The following is a 27,722-nucleotide window of genomic DNA, read 5'->3' on the forward strand; positions in this document are numbered from 1 at the left end:
ATGAATGAGGCGAACTGCAAGGGCAAGTTTAGAAGTGGTTCACCGAGAAAAGGGATTTCCAGAGGCAGAAAATCGTTTGGATTAAGAATATTTTATCTTGATTTAAACTTTGCCTTGTAAAGTGTTTTGATAAAATAATAATAAAATAACAATAATAATGCATCAAAAACAGTCAAATTTACTGCATTTCAAGATTGAGATGAATTTCAAAGATGATGTGCATTAGTTTAGATTGACTTGATTTATTGATGTTTTATTATTATTTTTTGACCAATTTCTCTGTATTTACTATGTCGACATATTTTGCGTTCTTGTGGCTGTAATTGACTTTAAAACATGCTTTTGGCGTTAGTATGTCCATTTTTCAAACTTAAATCAACATCACTTTAAATGTACTTTTACCACGTTTTTTTTTTTGCGTTTATCTCTGTAATCATAAATCAACAAAGCCATTAGGCAACGTGACCAAGACACTGATAGACCCATACATATTTTCGTTCTGAACACAGTTTGACCACAGAAACGCTCAGACGTAATGGGTTAAAGATTTAAAAACAGTACAGGTTTTCTGATCTGTCGCGTCACAATCCGTGGGGAAATTGAAACTGATTTTCTGAGGCTTGTCATCAGGATTAATGAACCAAGTGTCATTTATTGTGATCTCGAGGTGATTAAAACTCAAAAGCCCTGTAACGACTGAGCTTTTTTGACGTGTTTGTTCTTATTTTTTATCTTTCCAATCCTCACGCAAGTATTTCAAGTCAAAGTCGACCAAAACAATATGAAACATGTCGAACAAACTGCAAAAAAAATGTGCTGATGTCGACGAACGTGGCGCTTTTAGCTAATTCCGAGCGTGCGGCTCGGCGCTTGAACCCCGGCACGGGAAGCGGCGTCTCCTTGAACGCCGAAAAGCTCCGCCCTCTCCTGATTTCTGCCGCGTTCTCGTTTTTTCCTTCTCCTTCTTCCCACCAATAATTAGTCGTGGTCCTCTTCATCATATCTGCATCCGCTCTCCAAACCGCCTCATCCAAAGAGCTCTCCAGTAATCACGGCGACGCCACAGAAGAAGAAGAAAAAGAAGAAGAAGCGCGAGAGAGGGAGAGGAGCAGATGCTGAAGGGGGCGGGGTCAGGGTGGGGAAAGGGGGTCTCACAGCCCCATAAAACTGCACAAAATTTTGAGTTTTCAAATCCCATTTTTCGTTCACTTTTTAATGTCTACAGCCAGTTTTACAGTTTTTTAGAGTTAAATGAGGCTCTTTTTTAGCGTTAAATTTCAGTCTTTTATATGATATTTCTGATGCTGATGAAATTAACGCTGAAACCCATTGCCGTCGCCATAGCAACCGATTGAATTGAGTTGAAACTCTGGGTTGCTGAATACGAGGAAACGGCCTTGATAACTTTTCATTTTGCGCTTATATATAAAACATTTACAGGACATAGAAGTGCAATTAGTCACAGTCGAGGAACAAACTGTTTTTATTTTTGCTGAAGTGAAAAGGGAATTTGTGTCTTCAACTTAACTATGTTTTTCATGGTCTCGTTATGGATTATCAGTTTATATCCAAGTTTGATCGGTATTTCATGCAGTTTTTGTCACAAAGTGGCTCTGATTCTGGGACATTTTTAATGCTGCAATTTATGAGACGTTTTCAAATGCATGTGACGTTAGTTCAGAAGATAATTTTATAGTTTGCCTTGTGGTTTGTAATTTAAAAGCAGCTAATACATAAGACATAAAACAAATTTACAAAATAACATGCGGCCTTAATTTGGAAATGAACAATTTTAAACACTTTGGACTCGCTGGAACAATTTTTTTATGTCGGAATTTTGTAGAAAAAGGTTTTGTCTTGTTTTTTCGAGTCCAGATGATACAACTGAACCTCTTTCTACAATGGAACACTCCTGGACGAATGAGAGATTACACTGACATGTCGTAATTTTGTTAAGTTGATGTTTATTTCTATGATTTATTTATTCTTTCCCTCTCTGACCGGCTTTTGTTGTGTTCAGTATTTGTTGTTCATTAGACTTATACCTCTGTAAACTGAAATAAACAAAAAATAAAATAAAACTAGCCGATAAACTGGAATTGCCTGCGTTTCGGAGTGTGTTTTTAGGGGTCTGAAAGTGCCCATTAAGCTTTTATTCATACTCAGATACATGCTATTTCTAAACTAGAGGAAGAAACATAATTCTGAAACTGTCACTCTTTTGTTTTCACAGCGCCCCCTAGTGTGCGGATTATCCACTCAGGACATGCGTGTAATGTGGACGAGGAGCGGCACACAGAGAGAGTCTACACCATCCGAGAAGGAGAGACTCTGGAGCTCACGTGTCTGGTCACCGGGCATCCAAGACCCCAGGTAAGACCGCCTCACACGGCCCACGTTTGGTCCTGGTTTAGTCCTGGTTCAGTCCAGGTTTGGTCCCAGTTCAGTCCCAATTTAGTCCTGGTTTAGTCCTGGTTTAGTTATGGTTCAGTCCTGGTTTAGTCCAGATTTAGTCCTGATTTGGTCCTGGTTTGGTCATGTTTTGGTCCTGGTTTAGTCCTGGTTTGGTCCTGGTTTAGTCCTGGTTTGGTCCTGGTTTAGTCCTGGTTTTGTCCTGGTTTGGTCCTGGTTTGGTCATGTTTTGGTCCTGGTTTAGTCATGTTTTAGTCCTGGTTTAGTCCTGGTTTGGTCTTGGTTTGGTCATGTTTTGGTCCTGGTTTAGTCATGTTTTAGTCCTGGTTTAGTCCTGGTTTGGTCTTGGTTTGGTCCTGGTTTAGTCCCAGTTCCAAAGCAGCGTGTGTGTTAAAGGGGAGTTGGATTAGTCTGGCGTTAAAGACATATTCTGCAAAATCAACTTATATGAGCTTTTCATCGTGTTAAAACACTGTTTACTCATTAGTTTACTCAAAGTCCTGTATGTTTGAGTCATCCTGTCCTATCCCCGCCCATTTCCCTGTACTTATTACGTCACTTCCTGTCATTTTTCTACTGATTTTTCAATGTTGTCTCCACAAATACAGTAAAACTATAATTTATATTTACAACAGGTATAAATACACAAAATAAAGTCAAAATTGGAAAATTGGAAAAACTTGCAATTCAAGGATTAGATTAAAAAGACATATTTAAATGTATTTAGTCCAGTTTTTCCCTCTGACACGCTGTTTCCTCTGTGAAACATTGAACTTCTCGAGGCCAATTTACAGAAGTTCTTTGCTCACTTGAACTTTTATCTCGACCGTCTGCTGTTTTGTCTGCTCGTCTTTAAGTGCGCGGGGCGTTAAAAGCGGCTTAAAAGTCTAATCCGTTAATTATTGATGTTTGCGTTGTGCACCTGCTCGTGTGCAGCAAACAACAAAAGCCTGTGAAGCTCTAATGAGGACGCGGATACTAAACAGGCCCAACATCTGTCAAAACAAAATGTACGGAGCAGCGCCGAGCCCGGGCCGTGTCAGCGCACCCGGGAGAACGCCGCTGCTAACTGATCCCGGCTAATTATGGAAGCCTTTTGTTTCAGAATGAGCTACTTTTGTTCATTTGTGCCTACTGCACCTAAAAGACTAAAATGGTGGTCGTGATTGTGTGGTTTATTCTGCAACGAAAGGAAACGCTTCCCAAACGTCAGAGTTTTGTTTAAGGTATAAAGCTCGCTGGAAGATCCAGTTTGTTTTGTCTTCAAAGATTACTACAGATATAAGACATTTAAAAAAAGAAAATACGTGTTCATACGTATTGTCTGGTGGTTCACAGACAATACGTATGATTGTTCACATTAGGGTATCGAAATAGTATCGAAATATTAAGGCAAGGCAAGTTTGTTTGTCGAGCACGATTCGTACACAAAGGTAAAAACAACAGGAATAAAATGCTTTAAAGTCACAACAAAGTTCAGGAATCACAAAAACCTTCATTTCTATTTATTCAATTTAACAATTTTGCTGACATGAATCACACATTTCATCCGTGCTTCGAGATCCGCGTGACATACGACTCCGGGACGTCTTTTAGATTAGTTCTTTCCCATGTTTGAGCGTCCCTAGATCTGCCGCTGGACACGTCTGTGCTGAGCGTATGGATCTTTTACCACGACTTTTATCACTGTGACCTGCTTTATCAAATCAAACGTTATGAATGATGAATACAAGATTAAAACTTTTTGGAGGAAAGTCTGAGCAGAAAAGACTTGAAAACAATGTCATGATTATATTTTTTTTAGTCATTACGATTATATTGTGACCTAAATAATCCCGATTATCGATTAAACTTATAACCACCACCAAAGCGGTCAGCGGCCCAGGGGTCAGGGGTGTTTTTGCATTTGTAAAAGTCGGTAAACAAAAGAGTAATGTTAATCAATGTACCGTTCTCTTCTGCTGCCCTTTTGAGGCTTGTGTTCACCTGTTTGACAGAGATTGACCGTAGGCGCGGCAACAGGAGGCCTCACTCTGACGACCAAGATTCTGAAATATCAAGCTGGTCTCATATACGTCATAAGGATACGTCATAAGGCGCTGGTACAGCTGGCAGCCCGGTGTAAATGCTCTCTTCTTTCTCACACTTATTGTGCTTTATCTCCTATATTTTGTAAATATAGTTAGTATATTTTTTCTATTTTACTGTACGATAGGGACACGCGCTGGAATAGTTTTTTTAATTCAACTGTTTTTGACTTTTTTCAGCTGGATTTGAGCGTTTTTCGTTGCGTTCGTTGTGTTGTTGTGACGTGAGCTAGCTCCGAGCGAGCCCACCAGCCCCCCCCCGCGCCCTCCGGCCGCGCTAAAGTACGGCGTGTCGTCGGTACACGTTAAACAGGAAGTCGGTTCCCGCCGTAGTCATGGGTAACGTGAGGTCCCTTCAAAATAAAATGACGGAAATAGCGAGCCTCATGCGGTCCCAGAGGATTTATAGCGACAGCAGCGTCTTGATTTTCACAGAGACCTGGTTAACAGCAGAAATGCCAGACTCTATTGTAGGTTTGGACAATTTTCATCTGCTGCAGACGGACAGAACGAGAGAATCCGGGAAGAAAAGAGGTGGAGGTCTGGCGGTGTATGTGAACACGAGCTGGTCCAAACCCGAACACTGCACAGTGAAGGAGCAGCTATGTAACAGGGATATTGAACTATTGGCTATTGGCATGAGGCCATATTATCTGCCCCGGGAGTTCTCACATGTGATTTTGATCGCAGTCTATGTGGCCCCGTCTGCCAATGCTGAAGATGCTTGTGAAGCACTGCTCTCCTGCACTTGTAGGCTGCAAACACAGCATCCACAGGCTCTCTTCCTCATCTCTGGTGACTTTAACCACGCTTCTCCCTCTTCTGTTCTACCAACATACACCCAGTATGTTACCTGCCCCACCAGAGACAACAGAACATTGGACTTGTTTTTTGCCAACACCAAGGAGGCTTATTCTTCTTCCCCCCTCCCTCCCCTGGGCAGCTCGGACCACAATCTGAGGCCTGTGTATGAACCCATCGTGCGCAGGCAGCCTGTGGTGTCCCGTGAGGTGAGGATGTGGTCTGCTGAGAGCGAGGAGGCTCTGAGGATCTGCTTCAGCACCACTGTCTGGACTGAACTCTATGGCCCACATGGGAAGGACATCAACAGCATCACAGAGTGCATCACGGACTACATCAACTTCTGTTTTGAGAACATTGTTCCCTCCCGGACGGTGCGGTGTTTTCCAAACAACAAGCCATGGATTAACCGTGAACTGAAGGCTCTGCTGAAGGAGAAGAAGAGAGCCTTCAGGTCAGGGAACAAGGAGGAGCTGAGGACTGTGCAGAAGGAGCTGAGGAGGAAGATCAGGCAGGCTGAGGCCGGCTACAAGAGGAGGATGGAGGAGCAGCTGCAGCAAATGAACATTCAGGGAGTGTGGAGGAGCCTGAAAACCATCTCGGGCTTCAAAATCCCCCCTGCCCAGACAGAGGGGGATCTACAGTGGGTGAATGATTTAAATGCTCACTTCTTGAGATTTGATCGGTCACCCGCCCCTCCCCCTGCACAGCTGCATGCTCCCTCTTCCACAGCTGGACAATGCCCTGCATCTGTTCCTCTTCACTTCTCTGCCCCGGACCATCAGCTCCCCACTTCGCCTGGACTCACCCATCCCCCCAGCACACAGTCCCCCTGCCAACCACTGACTGTCACAGCAGCACAGGTGAGGAGTGAGCTGAAGAGGATTAAAGTGAGGAAGGCAGCAGGACCTGACGGCATCAGCCCCAGGCTCCTTAAGTCCTGCACAGATGAACTGTGTGGAGTTATGGAGCATGTCTTCAACATGAGCCTGAAGCTGAGGGTGGTACCACAGGTCTGGAAGACCTCCTGTCTGGTACCTGTGCCTAAGACACCGCGCCCCAAAGACCTCAACAGCTTCAGGCCAGTGGCTCTCACGTCCCACCTGATGAAGACACTGGAGCGGCTAGTCCTGGACCACCTCCGCTCCACCGTGAGCTCAGCCATGGACCCGCTGCAGTTTGCATATTGGTCTGGCGTCGGAGTGAAGGACGCCGTCATCTCCCTGCTGCACCGCTCTCTCTCTCACCTGGAAAAGCCTGGCAGCTCTGTGAGGATCCTGTTCTTCGATCTTTCCAGCGCCTTCAACACCATCCAGCCGCTGCTCCTGAGGGACAAGCTGGAGACGGCTGGTGTGGAGTATGACCTGGCAGAGTGGATCCTGGACTACCTCACAGACCGACCCCAGTTTGTGAGAGCCCGGAACTGTGTGTCTGACACTCGGACCTGCAGTGTGGGGGCGCCCCAGGGCACTGTCCTCGTGCCCTTTCTCTTCACCCTTTACACTGCAGACTTCAGACACAACACGGACAGCTGTGTCCTGCAGAAGTTCTCTGACGACTCTGCCATCATCGGACTCATCACGGACGACGATGACGCGGAGTACAGAGGACTGGCGCAGGACTTTGTGGACTGGTGTCAGCGGAACCACCTCCTCATCAACGCAGGGAAGACCAAGGAGATGGTGGTGGATTTCCACAGACGCCACCCCACTGCCCCCTCACCAGTGAACATCCAGGGACGGGACATTGAGAGAGTGAACTCATACAAGTACCTGGGTGTTCATCTGAACCACAAACTGGACTGGACTCATAACACAGACGCACTGTACAGGAAGAGCCAGAGTCGGCTCTACCTCCTGAGGAGACTCAGGTCTTTTGGAGTGACAGGGCCACTCCTGAAGACCTTCTACGACTCTGTGGTGGCATCGGCTCCTGTAGGTGTGGCCTGCTGGAGCAGCAGCATCACAGAGAGGGAGAGGAAGAGGCTGGACAGAGTCATCAAGAAGTCCAGCTCCGTCCTGGGCTGTGCTCTGGACTCGGTGCAGGAGGTGGGGGACAGGAGGGTCCTGGCTAGATTCACATCTATGCTGGACCATGAGTGTCACCCCCTGTAGGACACTCTCTCCGCTGTGGAGAGCAGCTTCAGTGAGAGACTGATCCACCCTCGATGTGTGAAGGAAAGGTTCCGTAGGTCTTTCCTTCTGCTGCTGTCAGACTTTATAACAAAAACTGTTAGTACTGAACACTCGCAATACTGACCTAACCTAATACTGATGTGCAATTCTGTCATATGTGCAATTGCTGTGAAATTCATGTGCAATCTATGTGCTGTCGTGACACATATTCATGTGCAATTACTGTCGGGATCACATGCAATGGTATTTATTTATTTATTTTGTCTATGGGAGTTTTTATTTATTTATAGGAGATCTTCTACTGAAAGTGTTTTTCAGACTTCCTATAAGTGATCTGTTCTTCTGTATCTACCTTTGTATCTACCTGCGTTGCACCAATGAAATTTCCCCATGTGGGACAATAAAGGAATATCTTATCTTATCTTATCTTATATACTAAATCAAACCTCGTCTTTTAGTCGTACGCCGTTTCTTAGTTTCGTCTTCGTCCTTGTCTCACTGTGAGGTCTACGTCCCACGACTTTGAGCTACGACTCAACATTTCCCCCTTGATCATAAACATTTTGTCACAGAACGGTCAAAATTGTGCACACTTGACACTTTGAACAGTTGCAGAGGACCTAAACTTTGGACGATGTAACTTAAGCACTCTGACACCAAGAATACATGTCTTTTTTGAGCAATAACAACACACATTATTGATACATTATCCATATGTTTAATTCCATGCTGTAGAACGTTCTGGTGCACCTTTAACTAGAGGGATTATACTTTTTTGCTGCGCGGAAAACTTGATGAGAAACAGGGAAACGCCAACACAGTGCCAAGGTCCACTGTTACCCTCAATTTACTGAATCACACCTGAAAACCCGAATATTAGAGGCGGCGCCCCGATGTAGGCCTTTGGACCGTGCCGCGTTGCCATTTGAAACCCACGTCGCCAAAACAAGCCTGTTTATTAACCTTCGTATCCGCTCCATCTCAAACGTCGAAATGGCAGACGCGAATTTACCGCCGAGCTCATTTAGATTTACAAATGTCAGGCTGCGGCGCGTTACCTGGCGCGCCTGATCCATCCGAGCGTTCGCGCGCAGGTTAACCTTTTGAGCAGGCACTCGCTGTTGTTTCCTATTTGCTTGATAACACAAATTACCCAGAATTCTCGACGCGGCGCCCGGCTCATTTGCATTAATTAATATAATCCTCGCTTTGATCGATGGACACGGCTATTAGTTTGCACACGTCCCCTTGTTGGGCCGGGGCAAAGAAGCTCTATCGATTTGAATATTTCAATTTGAGAGCAGGGGTGTTAGCCAAAGGTTTCAACATGAATTATCTGATTAAAAAACCTAACAAAAAACTAGTAAAAAACAATTAAAAAGGGGGGAATTATTTACATTTGGATTTATCGTTGTCTAGAAAACACCAGCGTAGCCTCAGTAAAAGTGTTCAGCATTTTGTATTTTTTTGCAGGACAGTTTTGGAGCTCTTGGATGGCGTCGGGCCCCTGAGCAGCCTGTGAACCTAGTTGTTTTTAGATCCTCCCTCACATGTGACGAGGAGCTGTTATGTGTTTTCTCTACATTTCCGTGACATGGTCCTTTTCTCAGCGTTAAAATAAACTTCAGATAAACAATAGAGAACATTAAAGGTCTAAAATGCTGTGATGCCATTGTCAGCTCTGTGAGGTATTTATACTATATTTGAGCTATATTCCATGGTATAAACCTGTAAATCATTAAAGTTCTTACCCCTGGAACCTGACCAGCCAGATTCATTCTCACATTAGTCGTTTCACAAACTCTTGAGAATCATCCGGTCGACCAATCACGACGCAGCATTGTGGTTCGGGCTGAAGCCAAAAGGACGGACCTAAACAAACACAGACTTTGGCCTGTTTTAGCAGATTTAAGGACTATTTTGTTGTGTAAAAACGTGCACATAGAAGCGCTTTGTGTGTTTGAGGACGAGGAAGAAGTCTGCGCTTTTTTTATTTCTCGGCTTGTTTCACTGCTTTGACCAATCAGATTCAACGTTTCGTCTTTTCCCAGCTGCTTCAGCAAGATTGTCCAGATTTATATTGTATAGAACTCAATTCAGAGGAATATACACATCAGTTTTTGCCTCTTAACGTGCAGAGAGAGAGAGAGATTAGTTGTAGTAGGTTGATTCATTTATTAATATACATCATTGCTCGGGTACAGATCCTACAAGTTGTCTTTCAGGTCTGACTCAAAAAAAGCTTCAGTCTGACTCAAAATCTTTGTCCAAATCAATCCACATTGTTCGATATGCTAACTAAAAGCCCTAGACTGGGGTGGGTTGAAAAATAGATTCTGTGATTCGGGGCGGGAAGGGGCGGGTCAGAGAACGGCAGAATCAGTAGGACGTGATCCGTAGCTCAAACATTTCCATGAGTCAATTATAGTCCTGATTTAGTTCTACAGTGCATAGATTAGTCTAAGTTTAGACCTGTTTTAATCCTGGTTTGGTTTCAGTTCAGTCCCAGTTCTGTCCACGAGTCTCGGCTGAAGAACTGAAGATAGCTGGCGGGTCTTGGGGTCAGGAAAGTCTCCAGAACGACACCACAGGCGGGTCTTGGGGTCAGGAAAGTCTCCAGAACGACACCACAAAGTTACTTATATGTCGCATGGGCTCATCATTCATGCCTTGTTGCTAATGAGAGCCTCAGATCAAAAGACAACTTTGAAATACAGCTATAGGTCCCTCTGCGCCTGTGTCCGGGACCGGGAGTCTCTGTGGGGGAGCGAGAGAGAGAGAGAAAGAGAGAGAGAGAGAGAGAGAGAAGAAGAGAGAGAAAGAGAGAGGTAGAGACTGAGAAAGAGAGAGAGAGAGGGACAGGAAGAGAGCCAGAGAGCTAGAGGGACCGAGAGAGAGAGACGGAGAGAGACGATCCGAGAGAGAACGAGAGAGACTGTCGGAGAGACTGTAGAAGAAGAGTGTAAGAGAGACAGAGAGAGGGGGAGAGAAAGGGAGAGAGTAAAATGATATGCTAGCGAGAAGGAGAGGCAGAGAAAGAGACGGAAAGAAAGAGAGAAGGGGCTGAAGCTAAAGTTAGAGAGGATAAAACAGGGCGGGATAGAAGAGGGATGAGAAGGAGAGAGGAAAGGGGGAAAGGGACAGTACTAGAGAGGATAGGTTGGCTGAAATGGGTAGAAAGGGTTGAGGGAGAGAGGGGGGAGAAGAGGGAGAGAGAGGAGAAGGAGAGAGGAGGGAGAGAGGAGGGGATAGAGGAGGGAGAGATGAGGGGATAGAGGAGGGAGAGATGAGGGAGAGAGAGGAGGGGAGAGAGGAGAGGGGGAGAGGAGGGAGAGATGAGGGTGAGAGAGGAGGGGAGAGAGGAGAAGGAGAGAGGAGGGGATAGAGGAGGAGAGAGATGAGGGAGAGTGAGCAGGGAGAGAGGAGGGGAGAGAAGAGGGAGAGAGGAGGGAGAGAGAGGCGAAGGAGAGAGGAGGGGATAGAGGAGGGAGAGATGAGGGAGAGAGAGGAGGGGAGAGAGGAGAGGGGGAGAGGAGGGAGAGATGAGGGCGAGAGAGGAGGGGAGAGAGGAGAATGAGAGAGGAGGGGATAGAGGAGGGAGAGATGAGGGAGAGAGAGGAGGGGAGAGAGGAGGGGAGAGAGGAGAAGGAGAGAGGAGGGGATAGAGGAGAGGGGGAGAGGAGGGAGAGAGAGGTTATCTGGGGTGGCTGGAGCCCTGAGGCTGTGCTGCTGATGTCAGAGGCTCTGAGGTAATGTGGGAATAATGCCGTGTAAAAGAGCAGCATCTGATGACTTCAAAAAGTGAAAAGAAATATTTTTAGTACAGACGACCTTTAGCTCTCTCTCTCTCTCTCTCTCTCTCTCTCTCTCTCTCTCTCTCTCTCTCTCTCTCTCTCTCTCTCTCTCTCTCTCTCTCTCTCTCTCTCTCTCTCTCTCCCTCACCTCATCGTCCCCGGTAACCCCAACCCATGAATTGAATAACATCAATTAAATTCAAGGACAAAGCTCGTCATCAGCCTTAAAAGCAGCTTCTACACACCGAACTGGAATATATTGTTTAGATGGATTTAACTAAAGGATTGTTTTTTCTTATTTTGCCTGATTTATTTTTTTTTAAAAGAAAGAAAAAAATAATGATGTTTACACCTGAAGATTTACTCAAAAAAAATCTAGATATAAAAAAATTAAGCAAGACATTTAATCCTGTAATACATTCAGATTATTATGTATCAAATATTTAAACAAATTAAATTCCCTTTTCTATATACTTTATATATATATTTTCCAGACTATAAGTCGCTCCGGAGTATAAGTCGCACCAGCCAATAAATGCATAATAGAGGTGAAAAAAACAAGTATAAGTCGCACTGGAGAATGAAATGTGGTTGCAAGTGTGAAAATAACAAATAATATCACATATAAGTTGCTCCAAGGTATAAGTATATAAGTATAAATATAAGTATAAGTCTCACTTTGGCCAAAACTATGAAAACAAGTGCGACTTATAGTCCGGAAAATACGGTACAAAAACACTGCGTGATGAAAAACATGTGATACTTTTATTTACGTGAGGCAATTACAGAAGAAGTTTCAAATATCTCTATATTTACATGTTTCCTTCTTCACCTGCAGTGTCTCATTTTAATGTTTGCACTTATGGCTCCTCTCGGATCCATACTCGCGGCGACCTCCCGGAGTACCCACGGAAACGGAGAGTGCTATGGCTCAAAAGTGGGGAGACCGGGCGCGGCCTGGACTGTAATGACGGAGGGAGCGGCCGTCGTGATTTACTAACGCAGAACTAATTGAAGCCATTTGCGGTGATGGAGCGGTCGCCCGGGCGCCGCGTGCGACAGAGAGGCAGATGGCGAGTGCGCTTAAAGGAAGAAAACATTAGGAGGAACAGGGAAGTGTACTCCGGCTCCTCCGAGAAACGCAGGAGATTAGCATCAACGTTTTAGAAGAGTAAAAGCGAAAATGTGCAAAACGACGACAACTCCGCTTTTGAACACCAGAGAGCGTATTTTTTACGTGCACAAAGGCTGCGTCCGATTGTCCACACTCGTCCCCTGACCGCTCCTTCACTCCACAGTCCTGCAGTACCGTATTTTCCAGACTATAAGTTGCACCAGGTTATACTGTATGTCGCACCAGCCAAAAAATGCATAATAGAGAAGAAAAAAAGTATGAAATAAGGTTGCAAGTGTGAAAATGACAACTAATATCACATAAGTCTCTTCGGAGTATAAGTATAAGTCGCACCACGGCCAAAACTATGAAAAAAAGTGTGATTTATATTCTGGAAAATATGGTATTTTGCAGTATACAGTGCACTCAATCACAGCGCAATTCGGACATTAAGCTAACTACTAGCTCCTCGCCGCAGGTCACGTGACTCTTGCGTCAAGGTGAAGAAAACATCCATAAAACTCAGACAAAAATGCATTTCTGTTGTAAATGTTGGTCAAATCCATCTGTCACGGACATATTTATAGACTAATAATCCTCGCGCAAGTCATGGATCTCGCTTTAAACGACAAACGGGCTGGATTATTCAACTGTTTGTCTGTGATGGCGACTCAAGCTAACGTTAGCGGCTAACTGTGCAGGAAGAGCAAGAGTTGGCTCCACCTCCTGAAATGTCTGTAAAACGAGAATGACACGAGTGCAGAATCATTCTCAACCCTCGTCAAACACGTGAGGTCCGTGTTTCTTGACCTCTCATTGGTTGAACAGCGTCACGTGATCACTTTCCGACCAAAACGGAGAGAGTTGCGACGCTAGGCTAGCTGTGATGCTAAAACTACCTATAAAAATGTCTCAAATGGACCTTAAAAGTGTCGAAAGGTGAAAAAAATTGACAACCTTCCCACGGATTCATCAGAGGAGAAGAGGAGGCCTGATTTACACAGTGAGGGCCATTGTTTATGTGCGATTGACTTTAGTTTTGGTTGTACCAGAATTTGTACCTGTGTAAAATGTGTTTGTGTCTGCATTTCTGGCTTTATACTTTACATTTAGTGTTTAAAATAGAAACATCACTACGTGCCTCGCTGTTGCCATAGTTTGTGCTCCTCTCTCTTATGAAAAAGATGAAAATAGAAGGTTTTGGCCCAGACGCTGCCTCCAGTGTGGCTATAAATGTGTCCTCAGCGCTAGACGATACAAAAGCTGTTTACTTGAATGTGATGTCTACACCCTTATTTGAACTTTATACATTTTTATCTTTATTTGGCTCCTTTTTTTTTTTTTTTTTAGCATTTTTTCTATAATAAATATACTAAATTGAGCATTTCTTTAAAACAACATTCACAATATTATCTACATTTCAACCTCTTGCTCACCTCTAATCAGTGGCATACATTATTGTCTACATGATCTTTTATAGTCTTTATTTTCTTCAGCTTATCTTCACCAGAATAAAGTGTATGGATGAAAGTTTCTTCTGTTGCCAGGGAAACATGGTTATAGCATGATTGAAAGCTGCAAACCGCCAATTTATCAACCATGATCTGTAAATACCCCGGACCCCTGAGGCCGTGCTGGTGGGCCTGGCTCGTCTCCAGCTGAGCGGCGGTCTCCTCACATTGGACCTCCGGAGCCGGCTCTTTCCCCGCCTCCACGCGCCTCCACGCTAACAACACACTTTCCAATAATAAAACAACACGCTCTGCAGCTAACAAAAGAACCAGCAGCGCCGCGTGCCACGGCCTGTCCGCCTTGTCCGCCTTTTCCATTTAATTGTCAAATAAATGCCTGTTCCTGTCAGTCACTGTGTTCTTTTTACATGGGACTGTTCACAGTGGTGTTTGGAGGTGCTACTGCTGCTGCTGGTGCTGCTGCTGCTTCTGCTGGTGCTGCTGGTGCTTGTGCTACAGCTGGTGTTGCAGCTGCTGCTGGTGCTACAGCTGCTGATGCTGCTGGTGCAACTGCTGGTGCTGCTGGTGCTTGTGCTACAGCTGGTGTTGCAGCTGCTGCTGGTGCTGCTGCTGCTGCTGCTGCTGGTGCAACTGCTGCTGGTGCTGCTGTAGCTATCAACAATACAGTTTTCATTGTTGATGGGGCCAGATTCCACCTGGTCAATATCAACCAATACCAGCTGTGATATCAAAACTTAAATATCAAGAGTTGTTAATAACTTAATAGTATTTGTCCACCCATTAGAGTAACTTAGTAACAGCACAACCTTAAAAAAAATAAACTAAATACACCGTTACCAATAGTATAAGTGCATTCCTACTTTAACTATTATTACCTCTATTTATCTTCCCAAAACATTAAAAACATTAATATTTTCTTACATAAATTGAGCTAAACATTTTGACATATTTTAATGCTTCTTGAGTATATATTGCTCTTGTGTTATAATTTGTCCTTCAATATGTCCCAGAATGTTTACAGCAGTTGGTATGACAGCTGGCCCACGAGACTGTAAAGGTCGGCTACACGTTTTCCTCACAATACAGAGCTTCATTACGATTTAAAGTCTCCCGAGCTATAGCTCATATTTTAGTCATACGAGTTCATTCATTAGCGGGCACATTTTAAGAGTGGCTTATAGTGCAGATTTAATGAAATGCTAACTCGTTAAACAATTAGTAAATGCTTAGCCACAACATTTCTGCAGCACAGCCATTGTGTATAGATTTTTAACCTCTTTTAAAAGGTGCAAATGTTTCTGCTTGAGCGTGGATTTTTTTTCTTGGAGGAAGTGTGTGTGGAAGAGCTGGAGGAAGTGTGTGGAAGAGCTAGAGGAAGTGTGTGTGGAGAAGCTGGAAGAAGTGTGTGCGGAAGTGCTGGAGGAAGTATGGGGAAGAGCTGGAGGAAGTGTGTGTGGAAGAGCTGGAGGAAGTGTGTGGAAGAGCTAGAGGAAGTGTGTGTGGAGAAGCTGGAGGAAGTGTGTGCGGAAGTGCTGGAGGAAGTATGTGTGGAAGAGCTGGAGGAAGGTTGTATTATGGAATATTAGGTTGGTATAACCGATTTCACAATCAAAAGTACTATTTTTTGTTGTTTGGGCCAACATGGCAGGAAGCTGGAGGGCCAACAAAAATTGGTCTGAGGGCCGCATTTGGCCTCCGGGCCCTAGTTTGGACATGCCTGTCTTAAACTGTTTTGTGATTTCTGTCGCGTCTTTATGATTTTAATGTTTTTTCCTGTTGTGTGAAGCACTTTGAATTGCCTTGTGCTCTACAAATAAACTTGCCTTTTGCCATCACAATATCAACAAACTGAGCACACACGCCAACACTACTTCTAGGATTTCCACATTTTGGTTTAAATAATTTTTCTTCATAAACAGAACTAATTTTACAATCCTCAGATCATGATTGACCGGAACAATATCCATTTTTCCTCCATAAAAACCTCTAAACGTCCCGAGAGATGACTGCAAGAAATACAATCATGAAAAATCAATAGATGAAGTCAAATGTCGAGTACAATTTGAAGGCGTCTTTATTACACAATTACACAACAACATAGAGTTCAGTTAAAATGACTTCAATCATAAAATGAGTTCAACTTGAGATATGGCGAGGTATTTCTGGCTTGATTAAACATTAAAGAAACGTCCGTATTTTCTGGCAGGGAACGCGGCTGGAAATTAGAACAAATAATCTGAAATAATACTTTCTGAATGATAAAGTAAAATTAATGTCACATACAGAAAAGAAAAAGTATTTACATTTTGGTATATAGGTTGAGTTGATCTAATTTTGTAGCCTGGTTAATTATAAGTATCGATAAAGAGAAAATCACGTAGAAAATCACAGTTGTTCGCAGACGTCGGCCCATCAGAAGTTCTGCAGGGCTGTATCCATTTTGAAGAGGTGTAGCTCTTTAGGCAAGTAGAGCTAAATAAGGATCCGCATTTTTTTTCAAAAGAGTTTTCACAGTCTGTACAGCACGTTCCGCCTCCCCATTACTTTGCGGATACCTGGGGCTGCTTGTGGCATGTTTAAATCCGTAAGATGCTGCCAAGTCTGCAAAAGTTTGTCCGGAAAACTGTGGCCCATTGTCCGACATTAGGACCTCGGGAATGCCGTGACGAGCAAAGAATGATTTCAGATGGTTTATAACATCATTAGATGATGTTTTGTTTAAGAGCGCAATCTCCACAATTCTCGATAGATAGTCCACAGCAAGAAGGTAAGTTTTTCCTCCCAGCTCAAAAAGATCTGTTCCCACTCTTTGCCACGGGCGGTCGGGACATTCAGTTGGCATAAGCGGCTCACTATGGTTGTGTCTTTCTTGTATGCATGCCCTGCATTTGAGCACCATTTCCAGTACTTGATGGCTCAATCCAAGCCACCATACAGTTTGGCGTGCACGAGCTTTACATTTCACGACACCTTGATGTTCTTCATGTAATTTTAGCAACACATCATTACGCATAGCTGAAGCAATAACAAGTCGTGAACCTTTTAACAACAACCCATCTTTTACTGTGAGTGTGGCTCGGTCTGACCAGTCATTTTTCAATAAAGGTTCTTGTTTAGCATGGTCTGGCCAACCTTGGGTGCACATGTCCATTACACGAACACACACTGTCACTTTTCAATTGTTCTCTCAGTGTCTGCATATATGATGAACTGACCGGCATGTTTGGAAAAATGCTGTCCACATATATGTCTGTGTTCTCCATTAGTTCTTTGTCAGATTGAGTCATTTGAGTTTTCAGTGGTGAGCGGGACAACGTGTCCGCTGTCCAAAGCGATTTACCTGGAGCGTACTGAACATTATACATGTAGCGCATTAGTCTCATTCTGAATCGCTGGATTCTGGGTGGTAGAAGATCCAGATCTTGTCCCCCCAGTAAAGAAACGAGAGGTTTGTGAGCCGTTTCAAGACAAAAATGTTTGCCTATCAGGAAATCCCGGAATCGCTCACATGCCCATGTGGAAGCCAATGCCTCCTTCTCCATTTAAGCATAACGTTGTTCTGTAGGAGACAGTGACCTTGACGCATAAGCCACTGGCCGTCATCCTTCCTCCCACAGCTGCAAGAGAACACCACCCAGACCATACGATGATGCATCTGCTGATACTTTAGTGTCTCTGTTGGGGTCGTACATCGCAAGCACCGGAGGTGAAATTAGAGCATCTTTTAATCTTTTGAAAGCTCTGTCTTGGTCTGGGCCCCAGTACCAAGCATTCTTCTTAGACAAAAGATCTCTTAAAGCTTTATCCTTTTTTGCCAAATGGGGGATGAATTTGCCCACTTGGTTTACCATGCCCAGAAAACTGCGTAGCTCTGACACATTAGTAGGGACTGTCATCTCTGAGCTTGACTCCGTTTTTGCTGGATCTAGGCTGATACCGGTGTCAGCGATGATGTGACCTAAAAAGGTAACTTTCCTCTGCGAAAGATCACATTTCTTAACATTCAAAGTTAAGCCTGCTGTTACAAGTCTCTGCAGTGTGGCATGTAGACGGGCGTCGTGCTCCTCTTGATTACATCCCCACACCAACACATCGTCAATATGACACACCACCCCTTCAAGTCCTTCAATGACCGCGGCCATTGTGCGCTGAAAGTGCTCGGGCGCTGAGTTGATGCCGAAGGGTAGGCGATTAAAGTGGAACCGCCCGAAGGGTGTGATGAACGTGGTCAGTTTAGCTGATTCATCTGCTAAGGGAATCTGCCAGAAACCCATGTTAGCGTCCAGTTTGCTAAACACTTTGGCCCCTGCAAGCATTCCGAGGGTTTGATCCACTGCAGGCAGCACATATTTTTCCCTGCACACATATTCATTTAGTCCTGTAAAGTCCACACATAGTCTCAGTTTAGGACTATTCTTCTTTGGAACAACGACAATGCCGGCGCACCAGTCCGTTGGTTCCTCTACTCGAGAAATGACACCAAGCGCTTCCATTCTCTGGCGTTCCTCTTTAACTTTTCCCATTAAAGGCAGCGGAATCCTTCTTGGGGCTTTTAGAGAGAACGGCACAGCGTTGGGTTTGAGCTTAATGTGATATGCGTGCTGTACTTCGCCTAATCCTTTGCAAAGTTTGGGATATGTTGCTTTAAGAGTGTCCATTGAAACTGTGTCAACCCGCACTAGTAGTCCAAGAGCTGTGATGGCAGGCAGGCCTAAAAGTGGAGTACCAAGATTTTTGACAACATAGACCTTCTCTGTTGTTTGCTTTGCTCCATAGTTGAGCTGTAACTCTGTAAGTCCCGCAACGTCAAGTGGTGTCCTACCAGGACCCAATAAAGGTTTTCTGGCTTGCGGAGAATTGGTCTTTTCACATTAGCAAATATTTTGTTTAGGTCGGAGTCAGACATTGCAGTCACATCTGCTCCAGTGTCAAGTTTAAAAGTGATTTGGGTGTCTCTCACCTGTATATTAGCCGTCCATGCCTGGCTGTTGATGGACACTGAGCCAAGAAAGAAGCCTTGCTCCTCTTCCTCCTCAATCCTTTGTACAGTCTTACTTTGTCTGCAAACACGCTGGTAGTGACCTTTTCTTCCACATGAATGACATTTTGCATCATTGGCTGGGCACTCGTGTTTTGGATGTGGAGAGCCTCCGCACTTGTAGCAGTTATTACTTTGTCTTTTGCTGTACTGTTGTTGGTTTGTTTTAATCACTTTGTTCTTAAACTTGTTGAACTTTGGCTTGTCATACCTTTTGACCACTCTGTCCACTGAGCTGGCATTCATTTGCATCATGGTTGCTTCACTTCTCAAAGCAGACTGTTGTTTTTCGATCTCCTCAGACTGCCTGGCCATATTAATAGCTTTTTCCAAATCCAAATCCTTTTCCATCTGCATGCGTCTTGTGTCGGCCAAGCCCACTACTATTCTGTCTCGTATTAATTCGTCGTGGAGCGGTCCGTAGTTACAGTGCTCACTAACGCATGTAAGGCAGTGGTGAACGCATCAACAGTCTCATTTGGCTCTTGTTTGCGCATATTAAACCGTGCGCGCTCATAGACCACATTTTTCTTGACAATGAAAAAGTTGTGAAAGCCGTCTCGGACTTTATCATACTCCCGCTGATCTGCGTCTCTTAGTTTTAGTCCTCTCAAAACGTCATCTGCTTCATCTCCCATGCAGTATATTAGAGTGTTCACTTGGTTCTCCTCTGTACTCACAGATAAATTACTCGCTTGGCGAAATCTTTCGAAGCGACGGACCCATTTTGTCCGACGGACCCACTCCTGCCCTCGGCTGGTCGTTTCCATCATTATCCGACATTTTTGGCACACCTTTTCCTCTTCTTCACGTCTGACGCTTGACGCTTTTACTTTTTGGTTGTTATAAGCAACACAGCACTTCTGACTCCATGTCGTGTTCTTGTATTGAACATAAATCCGTGGGACCACTGCATGCTTCATCAACAACTTTTATTGAATACCCAACATGCATCGTGCTTCACATGACGTCACTTTAAACAATCCTGTCAGTATAAAACACTATCAGAATACACCACACGTTACATTTGGACATTGACCAGGGTTGTCAATATTGTTAGAGTATTCGTTAATCGTGATTATTCAAGCCACAATATAATAAAACAAATTATTATCGTGACAATTTTAGAAGCAAATTACATTTTTGGGTTCATTATTCAACCAAAAATATATGTAAATGTAGATGTAACTTTGTTTTAATCTCTTTTCTTTTAATCAAATGTTAAGATATTTTTGGCTTTCAGAAAGTTCAATTTGTGTAAAGTCGGTCACAAACTTGAGGAAGGATCACACGTCTGATTAAAGATCAACGATTGTGAATAATCATGACGTTTTTTTCTCATAATAATCGTCACACAACAATACGATATCGCGACATGCCTATAACCAGAGCCCAGATCCGTGGAAAGAAACGCCCTCTCACGGTACGAATACATGTTTTTTAAAGTGTTTTTTTTGTCAATCAGGTTCTAGTTCTGTCTTCTACTGCGCCGAGAAACACTGAGCCAAAATAAAGTGACCTATCGTATGGTGAACTCCTTTGGCCTGTTTCCCGTGCGCTCTCCATGGTACTGAGGTGGACTTTATTCGTTCCTTTATGATTTGTGTTCGGTCCCTCTTGAGCGTAGCGCCATCTGCCCTTTCCCCCTCCTCCTTGGCCCGGCCTTCGTCCATTATGTCCACAGCTCTGTTTGAGTACCAGCCTCCGACACCGCACAGCAAACACTATTTTCATCCTTTTTTTCACCCTCCTTTGGCAGTCATTGTCCTGGAAGGTCAGCGAAAGTCCAAACCCCGACGTCAGCCGCCCAGGGTTGTTTCGCTCTATAAGCCGCGAGTTACGGTTCAATCTGTCGAGACCTTGTGTGAGTGCTGACCTCTTCAGGAGATGATTGTTTGTGTTTCTTGTACTGAGCTTCACTAAAGGGACAGTGGCCTTTCTGTGGAACGTTTGCAGGTTCTCCCTGTGCCTGGGTGGGTTTTGTCAGAATATATTGTCGCTTAACGTTTCCTCAAACATGTGCACTGCAGAAATGTACATGTTGATTGAAAGTAAGTGAATCAAGAACACGTTGACTTGATTGGTGTGGATTTGCCTTCTCAAGTGAAATTATCTATTAATGGAATATGTTTGTTTGAATTGTCTTTGGATTGTTGTGTCATGGGTAAAAATCCGCAATTTTTAAGCCATCACCAAACTCGCTCTATTAGCATAGCCATCACGTTGCCTAATGGCTTCATTGATTTTTGATTTTTACTTTTTTTTTAATGTTCATTCGCTTTAATACTTCATTGGAAACAGTGGAGTCTCCCAAATGTTTTATTTTAAGATACAAATTGTGAAATACTAACGCCACGCTGACCTAAAGCATGTTTCATTATTTTATTTTTTATTTTAATTAAGTGCAAAAGGTCTTGTTCATTGGTCGATCCAGGCCTTGAACTAGACCGTGACTAAAGCAGGACTGGAACAGAACCAAACCAAGTCCACATAAGGACTTTGGACTAAACAGCGGTCAAACAAGTGTGAACACAGCGGAAGAGTTTGATTTTGAATGACCATTGATTGAACACGCCTACGGAAATGGTCTTTTATCAAAATAAAAGACGAGCTACTGAAGAATTAGACATATAATTACTACTCAACTAGATCCAAACTTTCCAGACAGTAAATGATCTCTTTAAACTCTACCAGGCAAAAATAAAAGTATGATGCAGAAATGTCTAAAGTCAGCATCTAATCCACGCAAAACTAAAGTGCGGACGCCATTAAAAAGAGTTAGCTGGCAAAACAAGCACCCGAAGTTGTGAGCATAAATTAGACGAGTTTGAAAATCGGTGCCACTCTCTCCAGCCTCTGCGCTAACACGAAGTGAGCGAGCGTACGGCGACCTCAGCAGAATTCACCATCCCCCTGCTGAGGCCCACAGTCATTATGAAAGGAAGAGCACGAACGATTGCGACGGGATCGAAATTGCTATTTTAATCGTCACAATCATTATTTGGACCTCTAAAAATACACGCAATTCTTAAATGAGCTAAGCATGGTTCAATATTTGAGCTGAACCGTGTCATAACATTGTTCCCTCGGCCAAAAACGTGCCTCTAGCGTCATCCACACTTTCATTAACCCTTGTTTGCGAGGTCCTCTTCTCACTCACATTTCCCAGTTCGGTGACATTAGAGATGGAGCTCCAGTGCCGTGTTTAATTCCTGTTAGCGAGCTATCAGTACTGCGTGTTGGCGTGTTGAAGTATTCGAAATGCTGCTTTGTACTTTTGGCAAGGCCTCCGTGTGTTCCCTTCACATTCAAGACCACCTCTGCGCCGCTTTTAACCCCCGCTGTGCCCTCCAGCTATTTTCAGCCCGGCATTTTCCAGGCTCTTTATTATTTCTCCCGTCACAGCACCTTCACCCACCGGGGGGTCCTGAGTGCGCCTGGAGAGAGCAGTTTGACCCTCTTCACTTTCCGTAGAGCAATGCAAATATGCCTGGTGTACTTGAACAAGGCTGGAGGGTTAGAAAAAAAACCAAACACGCTGTATACCATATTTTTTTTGCAAACTCGCCAGGGATTTCTTTTGATGAACTGACATAAATCCTGAATATTAAATGCACTGTAAATGCACTGAACCCTGTCCTGTTTCTGGCCTTAAAAGAGCAAACAATAGAATTTTGCTTATATTTAGGACGTCACACCACTGCTAACAGCTAGCATGCTAACTGCTAATAGCGCACCACATCACTCCTGTCTTCATGATTGGTCAAATAATGTACTTGGATGCAGACGGCACACGACGGTCTCATTTTCACAATATATCTGAACGTGGGACAGATTTTGGTGTAGAAGGTGCAGTGTGTAATTTTCTCCACTGGGGGCTCTGCTCCTTGTTTCTCTCCATTGAGATGACAGGGCTCCGTCTTAAATGTTCAAGAAAATGGCATTAAACTGATCTATTTTGCATTTATTCAATTATAGGAGTGTTAATTGCGACACAATATTAAGTTTAATGCCACGATGAAGCACATTCAAGGCCAGGATCGCCTAAAAACAAATATCTTGTTGTCAAAGTTATTCTACAGTTTAAAGTGTGGCTGCCACAAATGATCATTTTGCTAATCGATTAGTCTGGCAAAATTCTCTTTCGCTTAATTGATAAGTTGTTTACGATGCAAAAGTCACAAAATTGAGCCGAGATGAATCTGAAGTGAAGTTATTTTAGCAACACATTTATGGATTAGTATTTTATAGTATAGTGGAGTATTTTCATCAAATACATGACACTTTACAAATTCTCTGCATAATTTTCACACTTGTGATTCAATTTAACATAAAATACACTTTCTGTTGTTGCAAAGACGAGTTAACAATTATTCATTTGCTAAAATTAGTATACACTATTTATGGATTAGTTGTGATAAATCGATAGTTTTAAAGTTCATTTTTTGGCATGCAATATGGTTATCAAGTATTAAAAGCTGGTAGAAATATCCTGAAAAGGTCATTTAACAATAAAGTTTGAAGACAAAAGTTAAGTTGACAATACTCGCATTCAGATTCAAATTGAGAGGACGTGTAATATACCGTATAATATTCCTGCTGCCGCTCTTCCACCCGTCAACCTACCACGTATTTGGGTCTATTTTAAACGCTCGCTCCGTGTTCCATCGTGCACGGCGCCTGCAGCAGACGCAGGAGAATAAGCTGTTTAAGATATATCGCCCTGAGCTCCGAGGAAACCCATCTTTCTTCATCTTTCTTCATCTGCGCAGAGCCGCTTCTGAGCCGATCTCGCACCTCTAAATGCAAATGCGCTCCAGATTTTACATCCCGTTTAGCCTATTTAGAGTTAAAAGGAGGATAAAAAAAAAACAGCATCACTTGAGGAAAAGCAAAAGCGGTCATGACAATAACATAAACTGCAGAATATCTCTATTTAATCGACTTGGATTCAGAATATTAATATGTGCGTGGCCTCAGAGGAAGTGCAGGGGACTCGGCAAACGCCCGACTTTAAATCAATATTCAACCTGAAGCCATTATTTTCATATTGTATGTGCAATTCTAAAGACACAACTTTCCAAGAGTAGTTACGCTCACTGCATTTATATTTCCAATCATTTTTGATGATCAAGTCTGCGTTCTGTTTAATGACCAGCAGCGAGCTGGATAATTTGACCAAAACTAAGCTTTAATATGCTGTTTTACGGCTTGTTTTAATCACTTTATAAAAATGTGAGCTTCCACTATTTATTATTTCTCCCGTCACAGCACCTTCACCCACCGGGGGGTCCTGAGTGCGCCTGGAGAGAGCAGTTTGACCCTCTTCACTTTCCGTAGAGCAATGCAAAATATGCTCGGTGTACTTGAACAAGGCTGGAGGGTTAGCAAAAAAAAAAAAAACACACACTTACCGTATTTTTTTGCAAACTCGCAGAATGTGTTTTGTTGAACTGACATAAATTCAGAATATTAAATGCTTAAATGTTTCTTCCTGGCCACTGCTAACAGCTAGCATGCTAATAGCTAGTATGCTAATAGCGCACCACATCACTCCTGTGTTCATGATTGGTCAAATTATGTTGTAGTTGGATGCAGACGGCACACAGTGGTCTCATTTTTTACAATAAGATAAGATAAGATAATCCTTTAATATCCACACAAGGGGAAATTTCGTTCTTACAACGCAGTAGAACAGGAGGAAAGGACAGATTACAAGAAGTTTCAAAACACACTCTTAATAGAACTCTTATGAACAAAAACAAAAAAACTATTATATATATATATAAATATATATATATAAACTCAATATATCTGAACACGGGGCAGATTTTGATGTAGAAGGTGTTACTTTCTCCACTGGGGGCTCTGCTCCTTGTTTCTCTCCATCGAGATGACGTTGTTCCGTCTTATATGTTCAAGAAACTGTTCAAGAAAATGGCATTAAACTTACCGTATTTTCCGCACTACAAGGCGCACCTAAAAGTCTTTAACGTCCTCAAAAGCTTAATAGTCCGGTGCGCTTAATATATGGTTTATTTCTGGTTGTGCTTACTGACCGCGAAGATATTTTGTGTGCTACATTGTGTATAAAGAAGATTTGGGACACGAGACGCCGATGCACGTCTAGCTTTACAGTACTCCGGAACCGGAAGTCCCAACAACATGTATGCAAAGTATTCTGGGAACAGTAGTCTACCTACAGTCTACCTACCTTTTCAAAAGGTAAACAACATTTTCAGTCAGGCACAACGCAGACACCTACCGGTAAATAAAGGACCCCAAGAATTTTGGCCCAAGATGGCTCCTGCCGAGAGACCATTGGATCTGTTATATTATCGCAAGAAATGCGCTTACGGGCTAAACTATCAGTCAACTGTGGGAATCAAAAGGCAGGAATCATCACTGAACTGCAGCGTGGGTCCAAGATGCGGGATCACATGACCAAAGAGTTTTAGCACGGAGCACTATCAGCACTTTGGCTGCTTTTACCATTTGCGCCCCAGCAGACATTAAACCGGTAAACGGGACGTAAACAATCAGGGCTGTCCCAGGTAAATCGGGACGTCTGGTCATAGCTATGCAGGATGTACTTCGGTGCATTTGAAGGATTTGATGATGAGGAATGAACTGAAAAAGTGAGTGTATTGTGTTGTATTTTACGTGTTGCAACTGAACGAGGCTGGGAGTTGTTGTGAATACGCTAACGTGTCTTTTAGCGGTAGCAGAGTGTCTTCTGTGTTTGTATTTTACGTGTTTACAAGTGATCTTGACTGAGAATTGATTTGGATATGCTAACGTGTCTGTTAGCGATAGCAGAGTGTGTTTTGATGTTGAACAATGTTGATCTGAATGAGTTGAACGCGTTTCATAAAGCTCAACTGACTCTGTTTTGTTTATCTTATGCGCTTTATCGTCCGGTGCGCTTTATGTATGGACCAGTACACATGGTACACAGATAGCTGATGGTGCGCTTAATAATCCGGTGCACCTTTTCGTGCACAAATACGGTATCTATCTTGCATTTATTCAATTATAGGAGTGTTATTTGCTCCACAATATTAAGTTTAATGCCACGATGAAGCACGTTCAAGGTCAGAGTCGCCTAAAATGGGCCGGCCAAAAAAGAATATGTATCAGTGAGCCGAGTGCTAAGTCTGTGTTCTGTTAAATGACCAACAGCGGGCACTTAAAGCGAGTTAGAGAATTTGACCAAAACTTTATGATTTTTGATTAGTTTTGCAGCTTGTTTTAGTCACTTTATAAAAATTGTGCGCTTCCACTGTCTGTTCATTACTGCCCCTAGTGGTGAGCACATGCACTGCTCTGTTGTTACCTGAGGGGGGGATGGACGGACCAGAGGACGAACAGAAGCTTCCATGCGTCTCTCTATGTGCTTGGAATATAGCACATAAATCAGCCATAAAATGAAAGAAAAAAAAACAACAGGCCATTTGATTTTGTCTTAGTTTATGTTGAGATTGTGTAGATTGTTATTGAAGGGGCTTCGGGGGAATCCTCGCATCACAAAGCTGGTGACCTTGGGAAGCGCTGCCTTAAAGCAAGCACCATTCAATCAATTTAATATTATGAATTTAAGTCTTATTAACCGGCCACAGAGGGTTGAGTAGTTTTATTATAACTTAAGGCGGTGGTTGGGGGATGGTTAATATTGCTCACTGTCTTGTGTCCTTGGGCATGAATGTGGTTCATGAGACATCTCTCTCACGCTGCCATAGCTACAGTTGTGTTTACCACCGTCAGGCTCAAGGACTGAATTTTATATAGCCGGCAATAAGGTAAATGTATTTCCGTAATGACTTTATTTTGCAGTGTGTGGCTTTTACATCGTGCAAAAAGCCTAATACTTGCTCACAAACCTAAACGTGAGACTCATTTAGGTTGAACAAACGAACCGATGTTACATTTACTCCTGCTACCACCAAGGCTAACGCTGCAGTTACATGTACTCATTTCATTTTATGTTCTCTAACTTGTTTTATTTACGGACAAATGTGAATGTTTTAGTTTTCCGTTGGGTTTATAGTCCTTTAGAAAAAACCTATCCATGGTTCAGTCTCATTTTGACATGCTTTATTGTCCTTTTAGGCCAAGATTAGCCCAAATTTAGTCCTGATGAAGTCTGGGTTTAGGACTGGTGATGCTGGGAAAGGCAAATATTGTACATTATAATAAGACGGCGGCTGCTTGTTGAACCTGATCTATGCTAATAAATCATAAGACAGTGAGCAACAAGTCTGAAAAACAAAGAGCTCAGTGCAAACGAGATGTTGCTTATCTTATATTAGCCCAAAGTGTGGTTATGTTTGATTGCTGTCTTTATTAGCGATTAAAGTGACAGCGTTTAAGTGCTAATGCTAAATTATTTGAACCTGAACGTCCCTCAGCCCCTTGTTCACACTTCTTTAGCTTTAACTCTGTGGACTGGGACATCAGTGGTCCAACCGGTACAAGGTGATCTAAAGTGTTATTAGTACGTTTACCTCCCCCTATATCTCCAGTTAAATGAAATATTATTGTGACACTGTGGCGGCTTTTTCTGAAAAATATGGATGATAATACAACTTATGTTCTCCAGTTGTTATAGTTTGTTGAAGAACTTGAATCTGAAATGCTAGTAAATTAGAATACTGACTCTTTAATGTGAGAAAGTCTTTTTATCTCTATGACTCTATATCTTATCTTCATTTGAGTTAAAGTTGATCAACATAAGCCTCTTTGAAAGATTTTCCTCTGACAGAACGATATCTCACAAATGCATTTTTTAATTCTTGGTGTTTTTTCACAGGTAAACTTTTTCAGACACATTTAGTCTCTGCAATTTTACTGATGCTACGATTCGACGACG

At 43.1% G+C, this 27,722-nt stretch overlaps 1 protein-coding gene across 1 annotated transcript in view; it reads left to right on the forward strand.

Annotated features, from left to right (window-relative positions):
* Positions 1-27,722, forward strand: part of mdga2a (MAM domain containing glycosylphosphatidylinositol anchor 2a) — a 338,648-nt gene continuing 310,926 nt past the window's right edge. Inside the window, exons 1-2 of the mRNA XM_072449239.1 lie at positions 1-22; positions 2,234-2,373. Coding sequence (XP_072305340.1) covers positions 1-22; positions 2,234-2,373 — 162 coding nt within the window. The remainder of the gene's footprint in view (positions 23-2,233; positions 2,374-27,722) is intronic.

The sequence above is a fragment of the Eucyclogobius newberryi genome, unplaced genomic scaffold (genome assembly GCF_026437365.1).
Source record: "Eucyclogobius newberryi isolate DKJ021-1_F unplaced genomic scaffold, fEucNew1.0.hap1 SCAF_1, whole genome shotgun sequence".
Classification (NCBI taxonomy): Eukaryota; Metazoa; Chordata; class Actinopteri; order Gobiiformes; family Gobiidae; genus Eucyclogobius; species Eucyclogobius newberryi.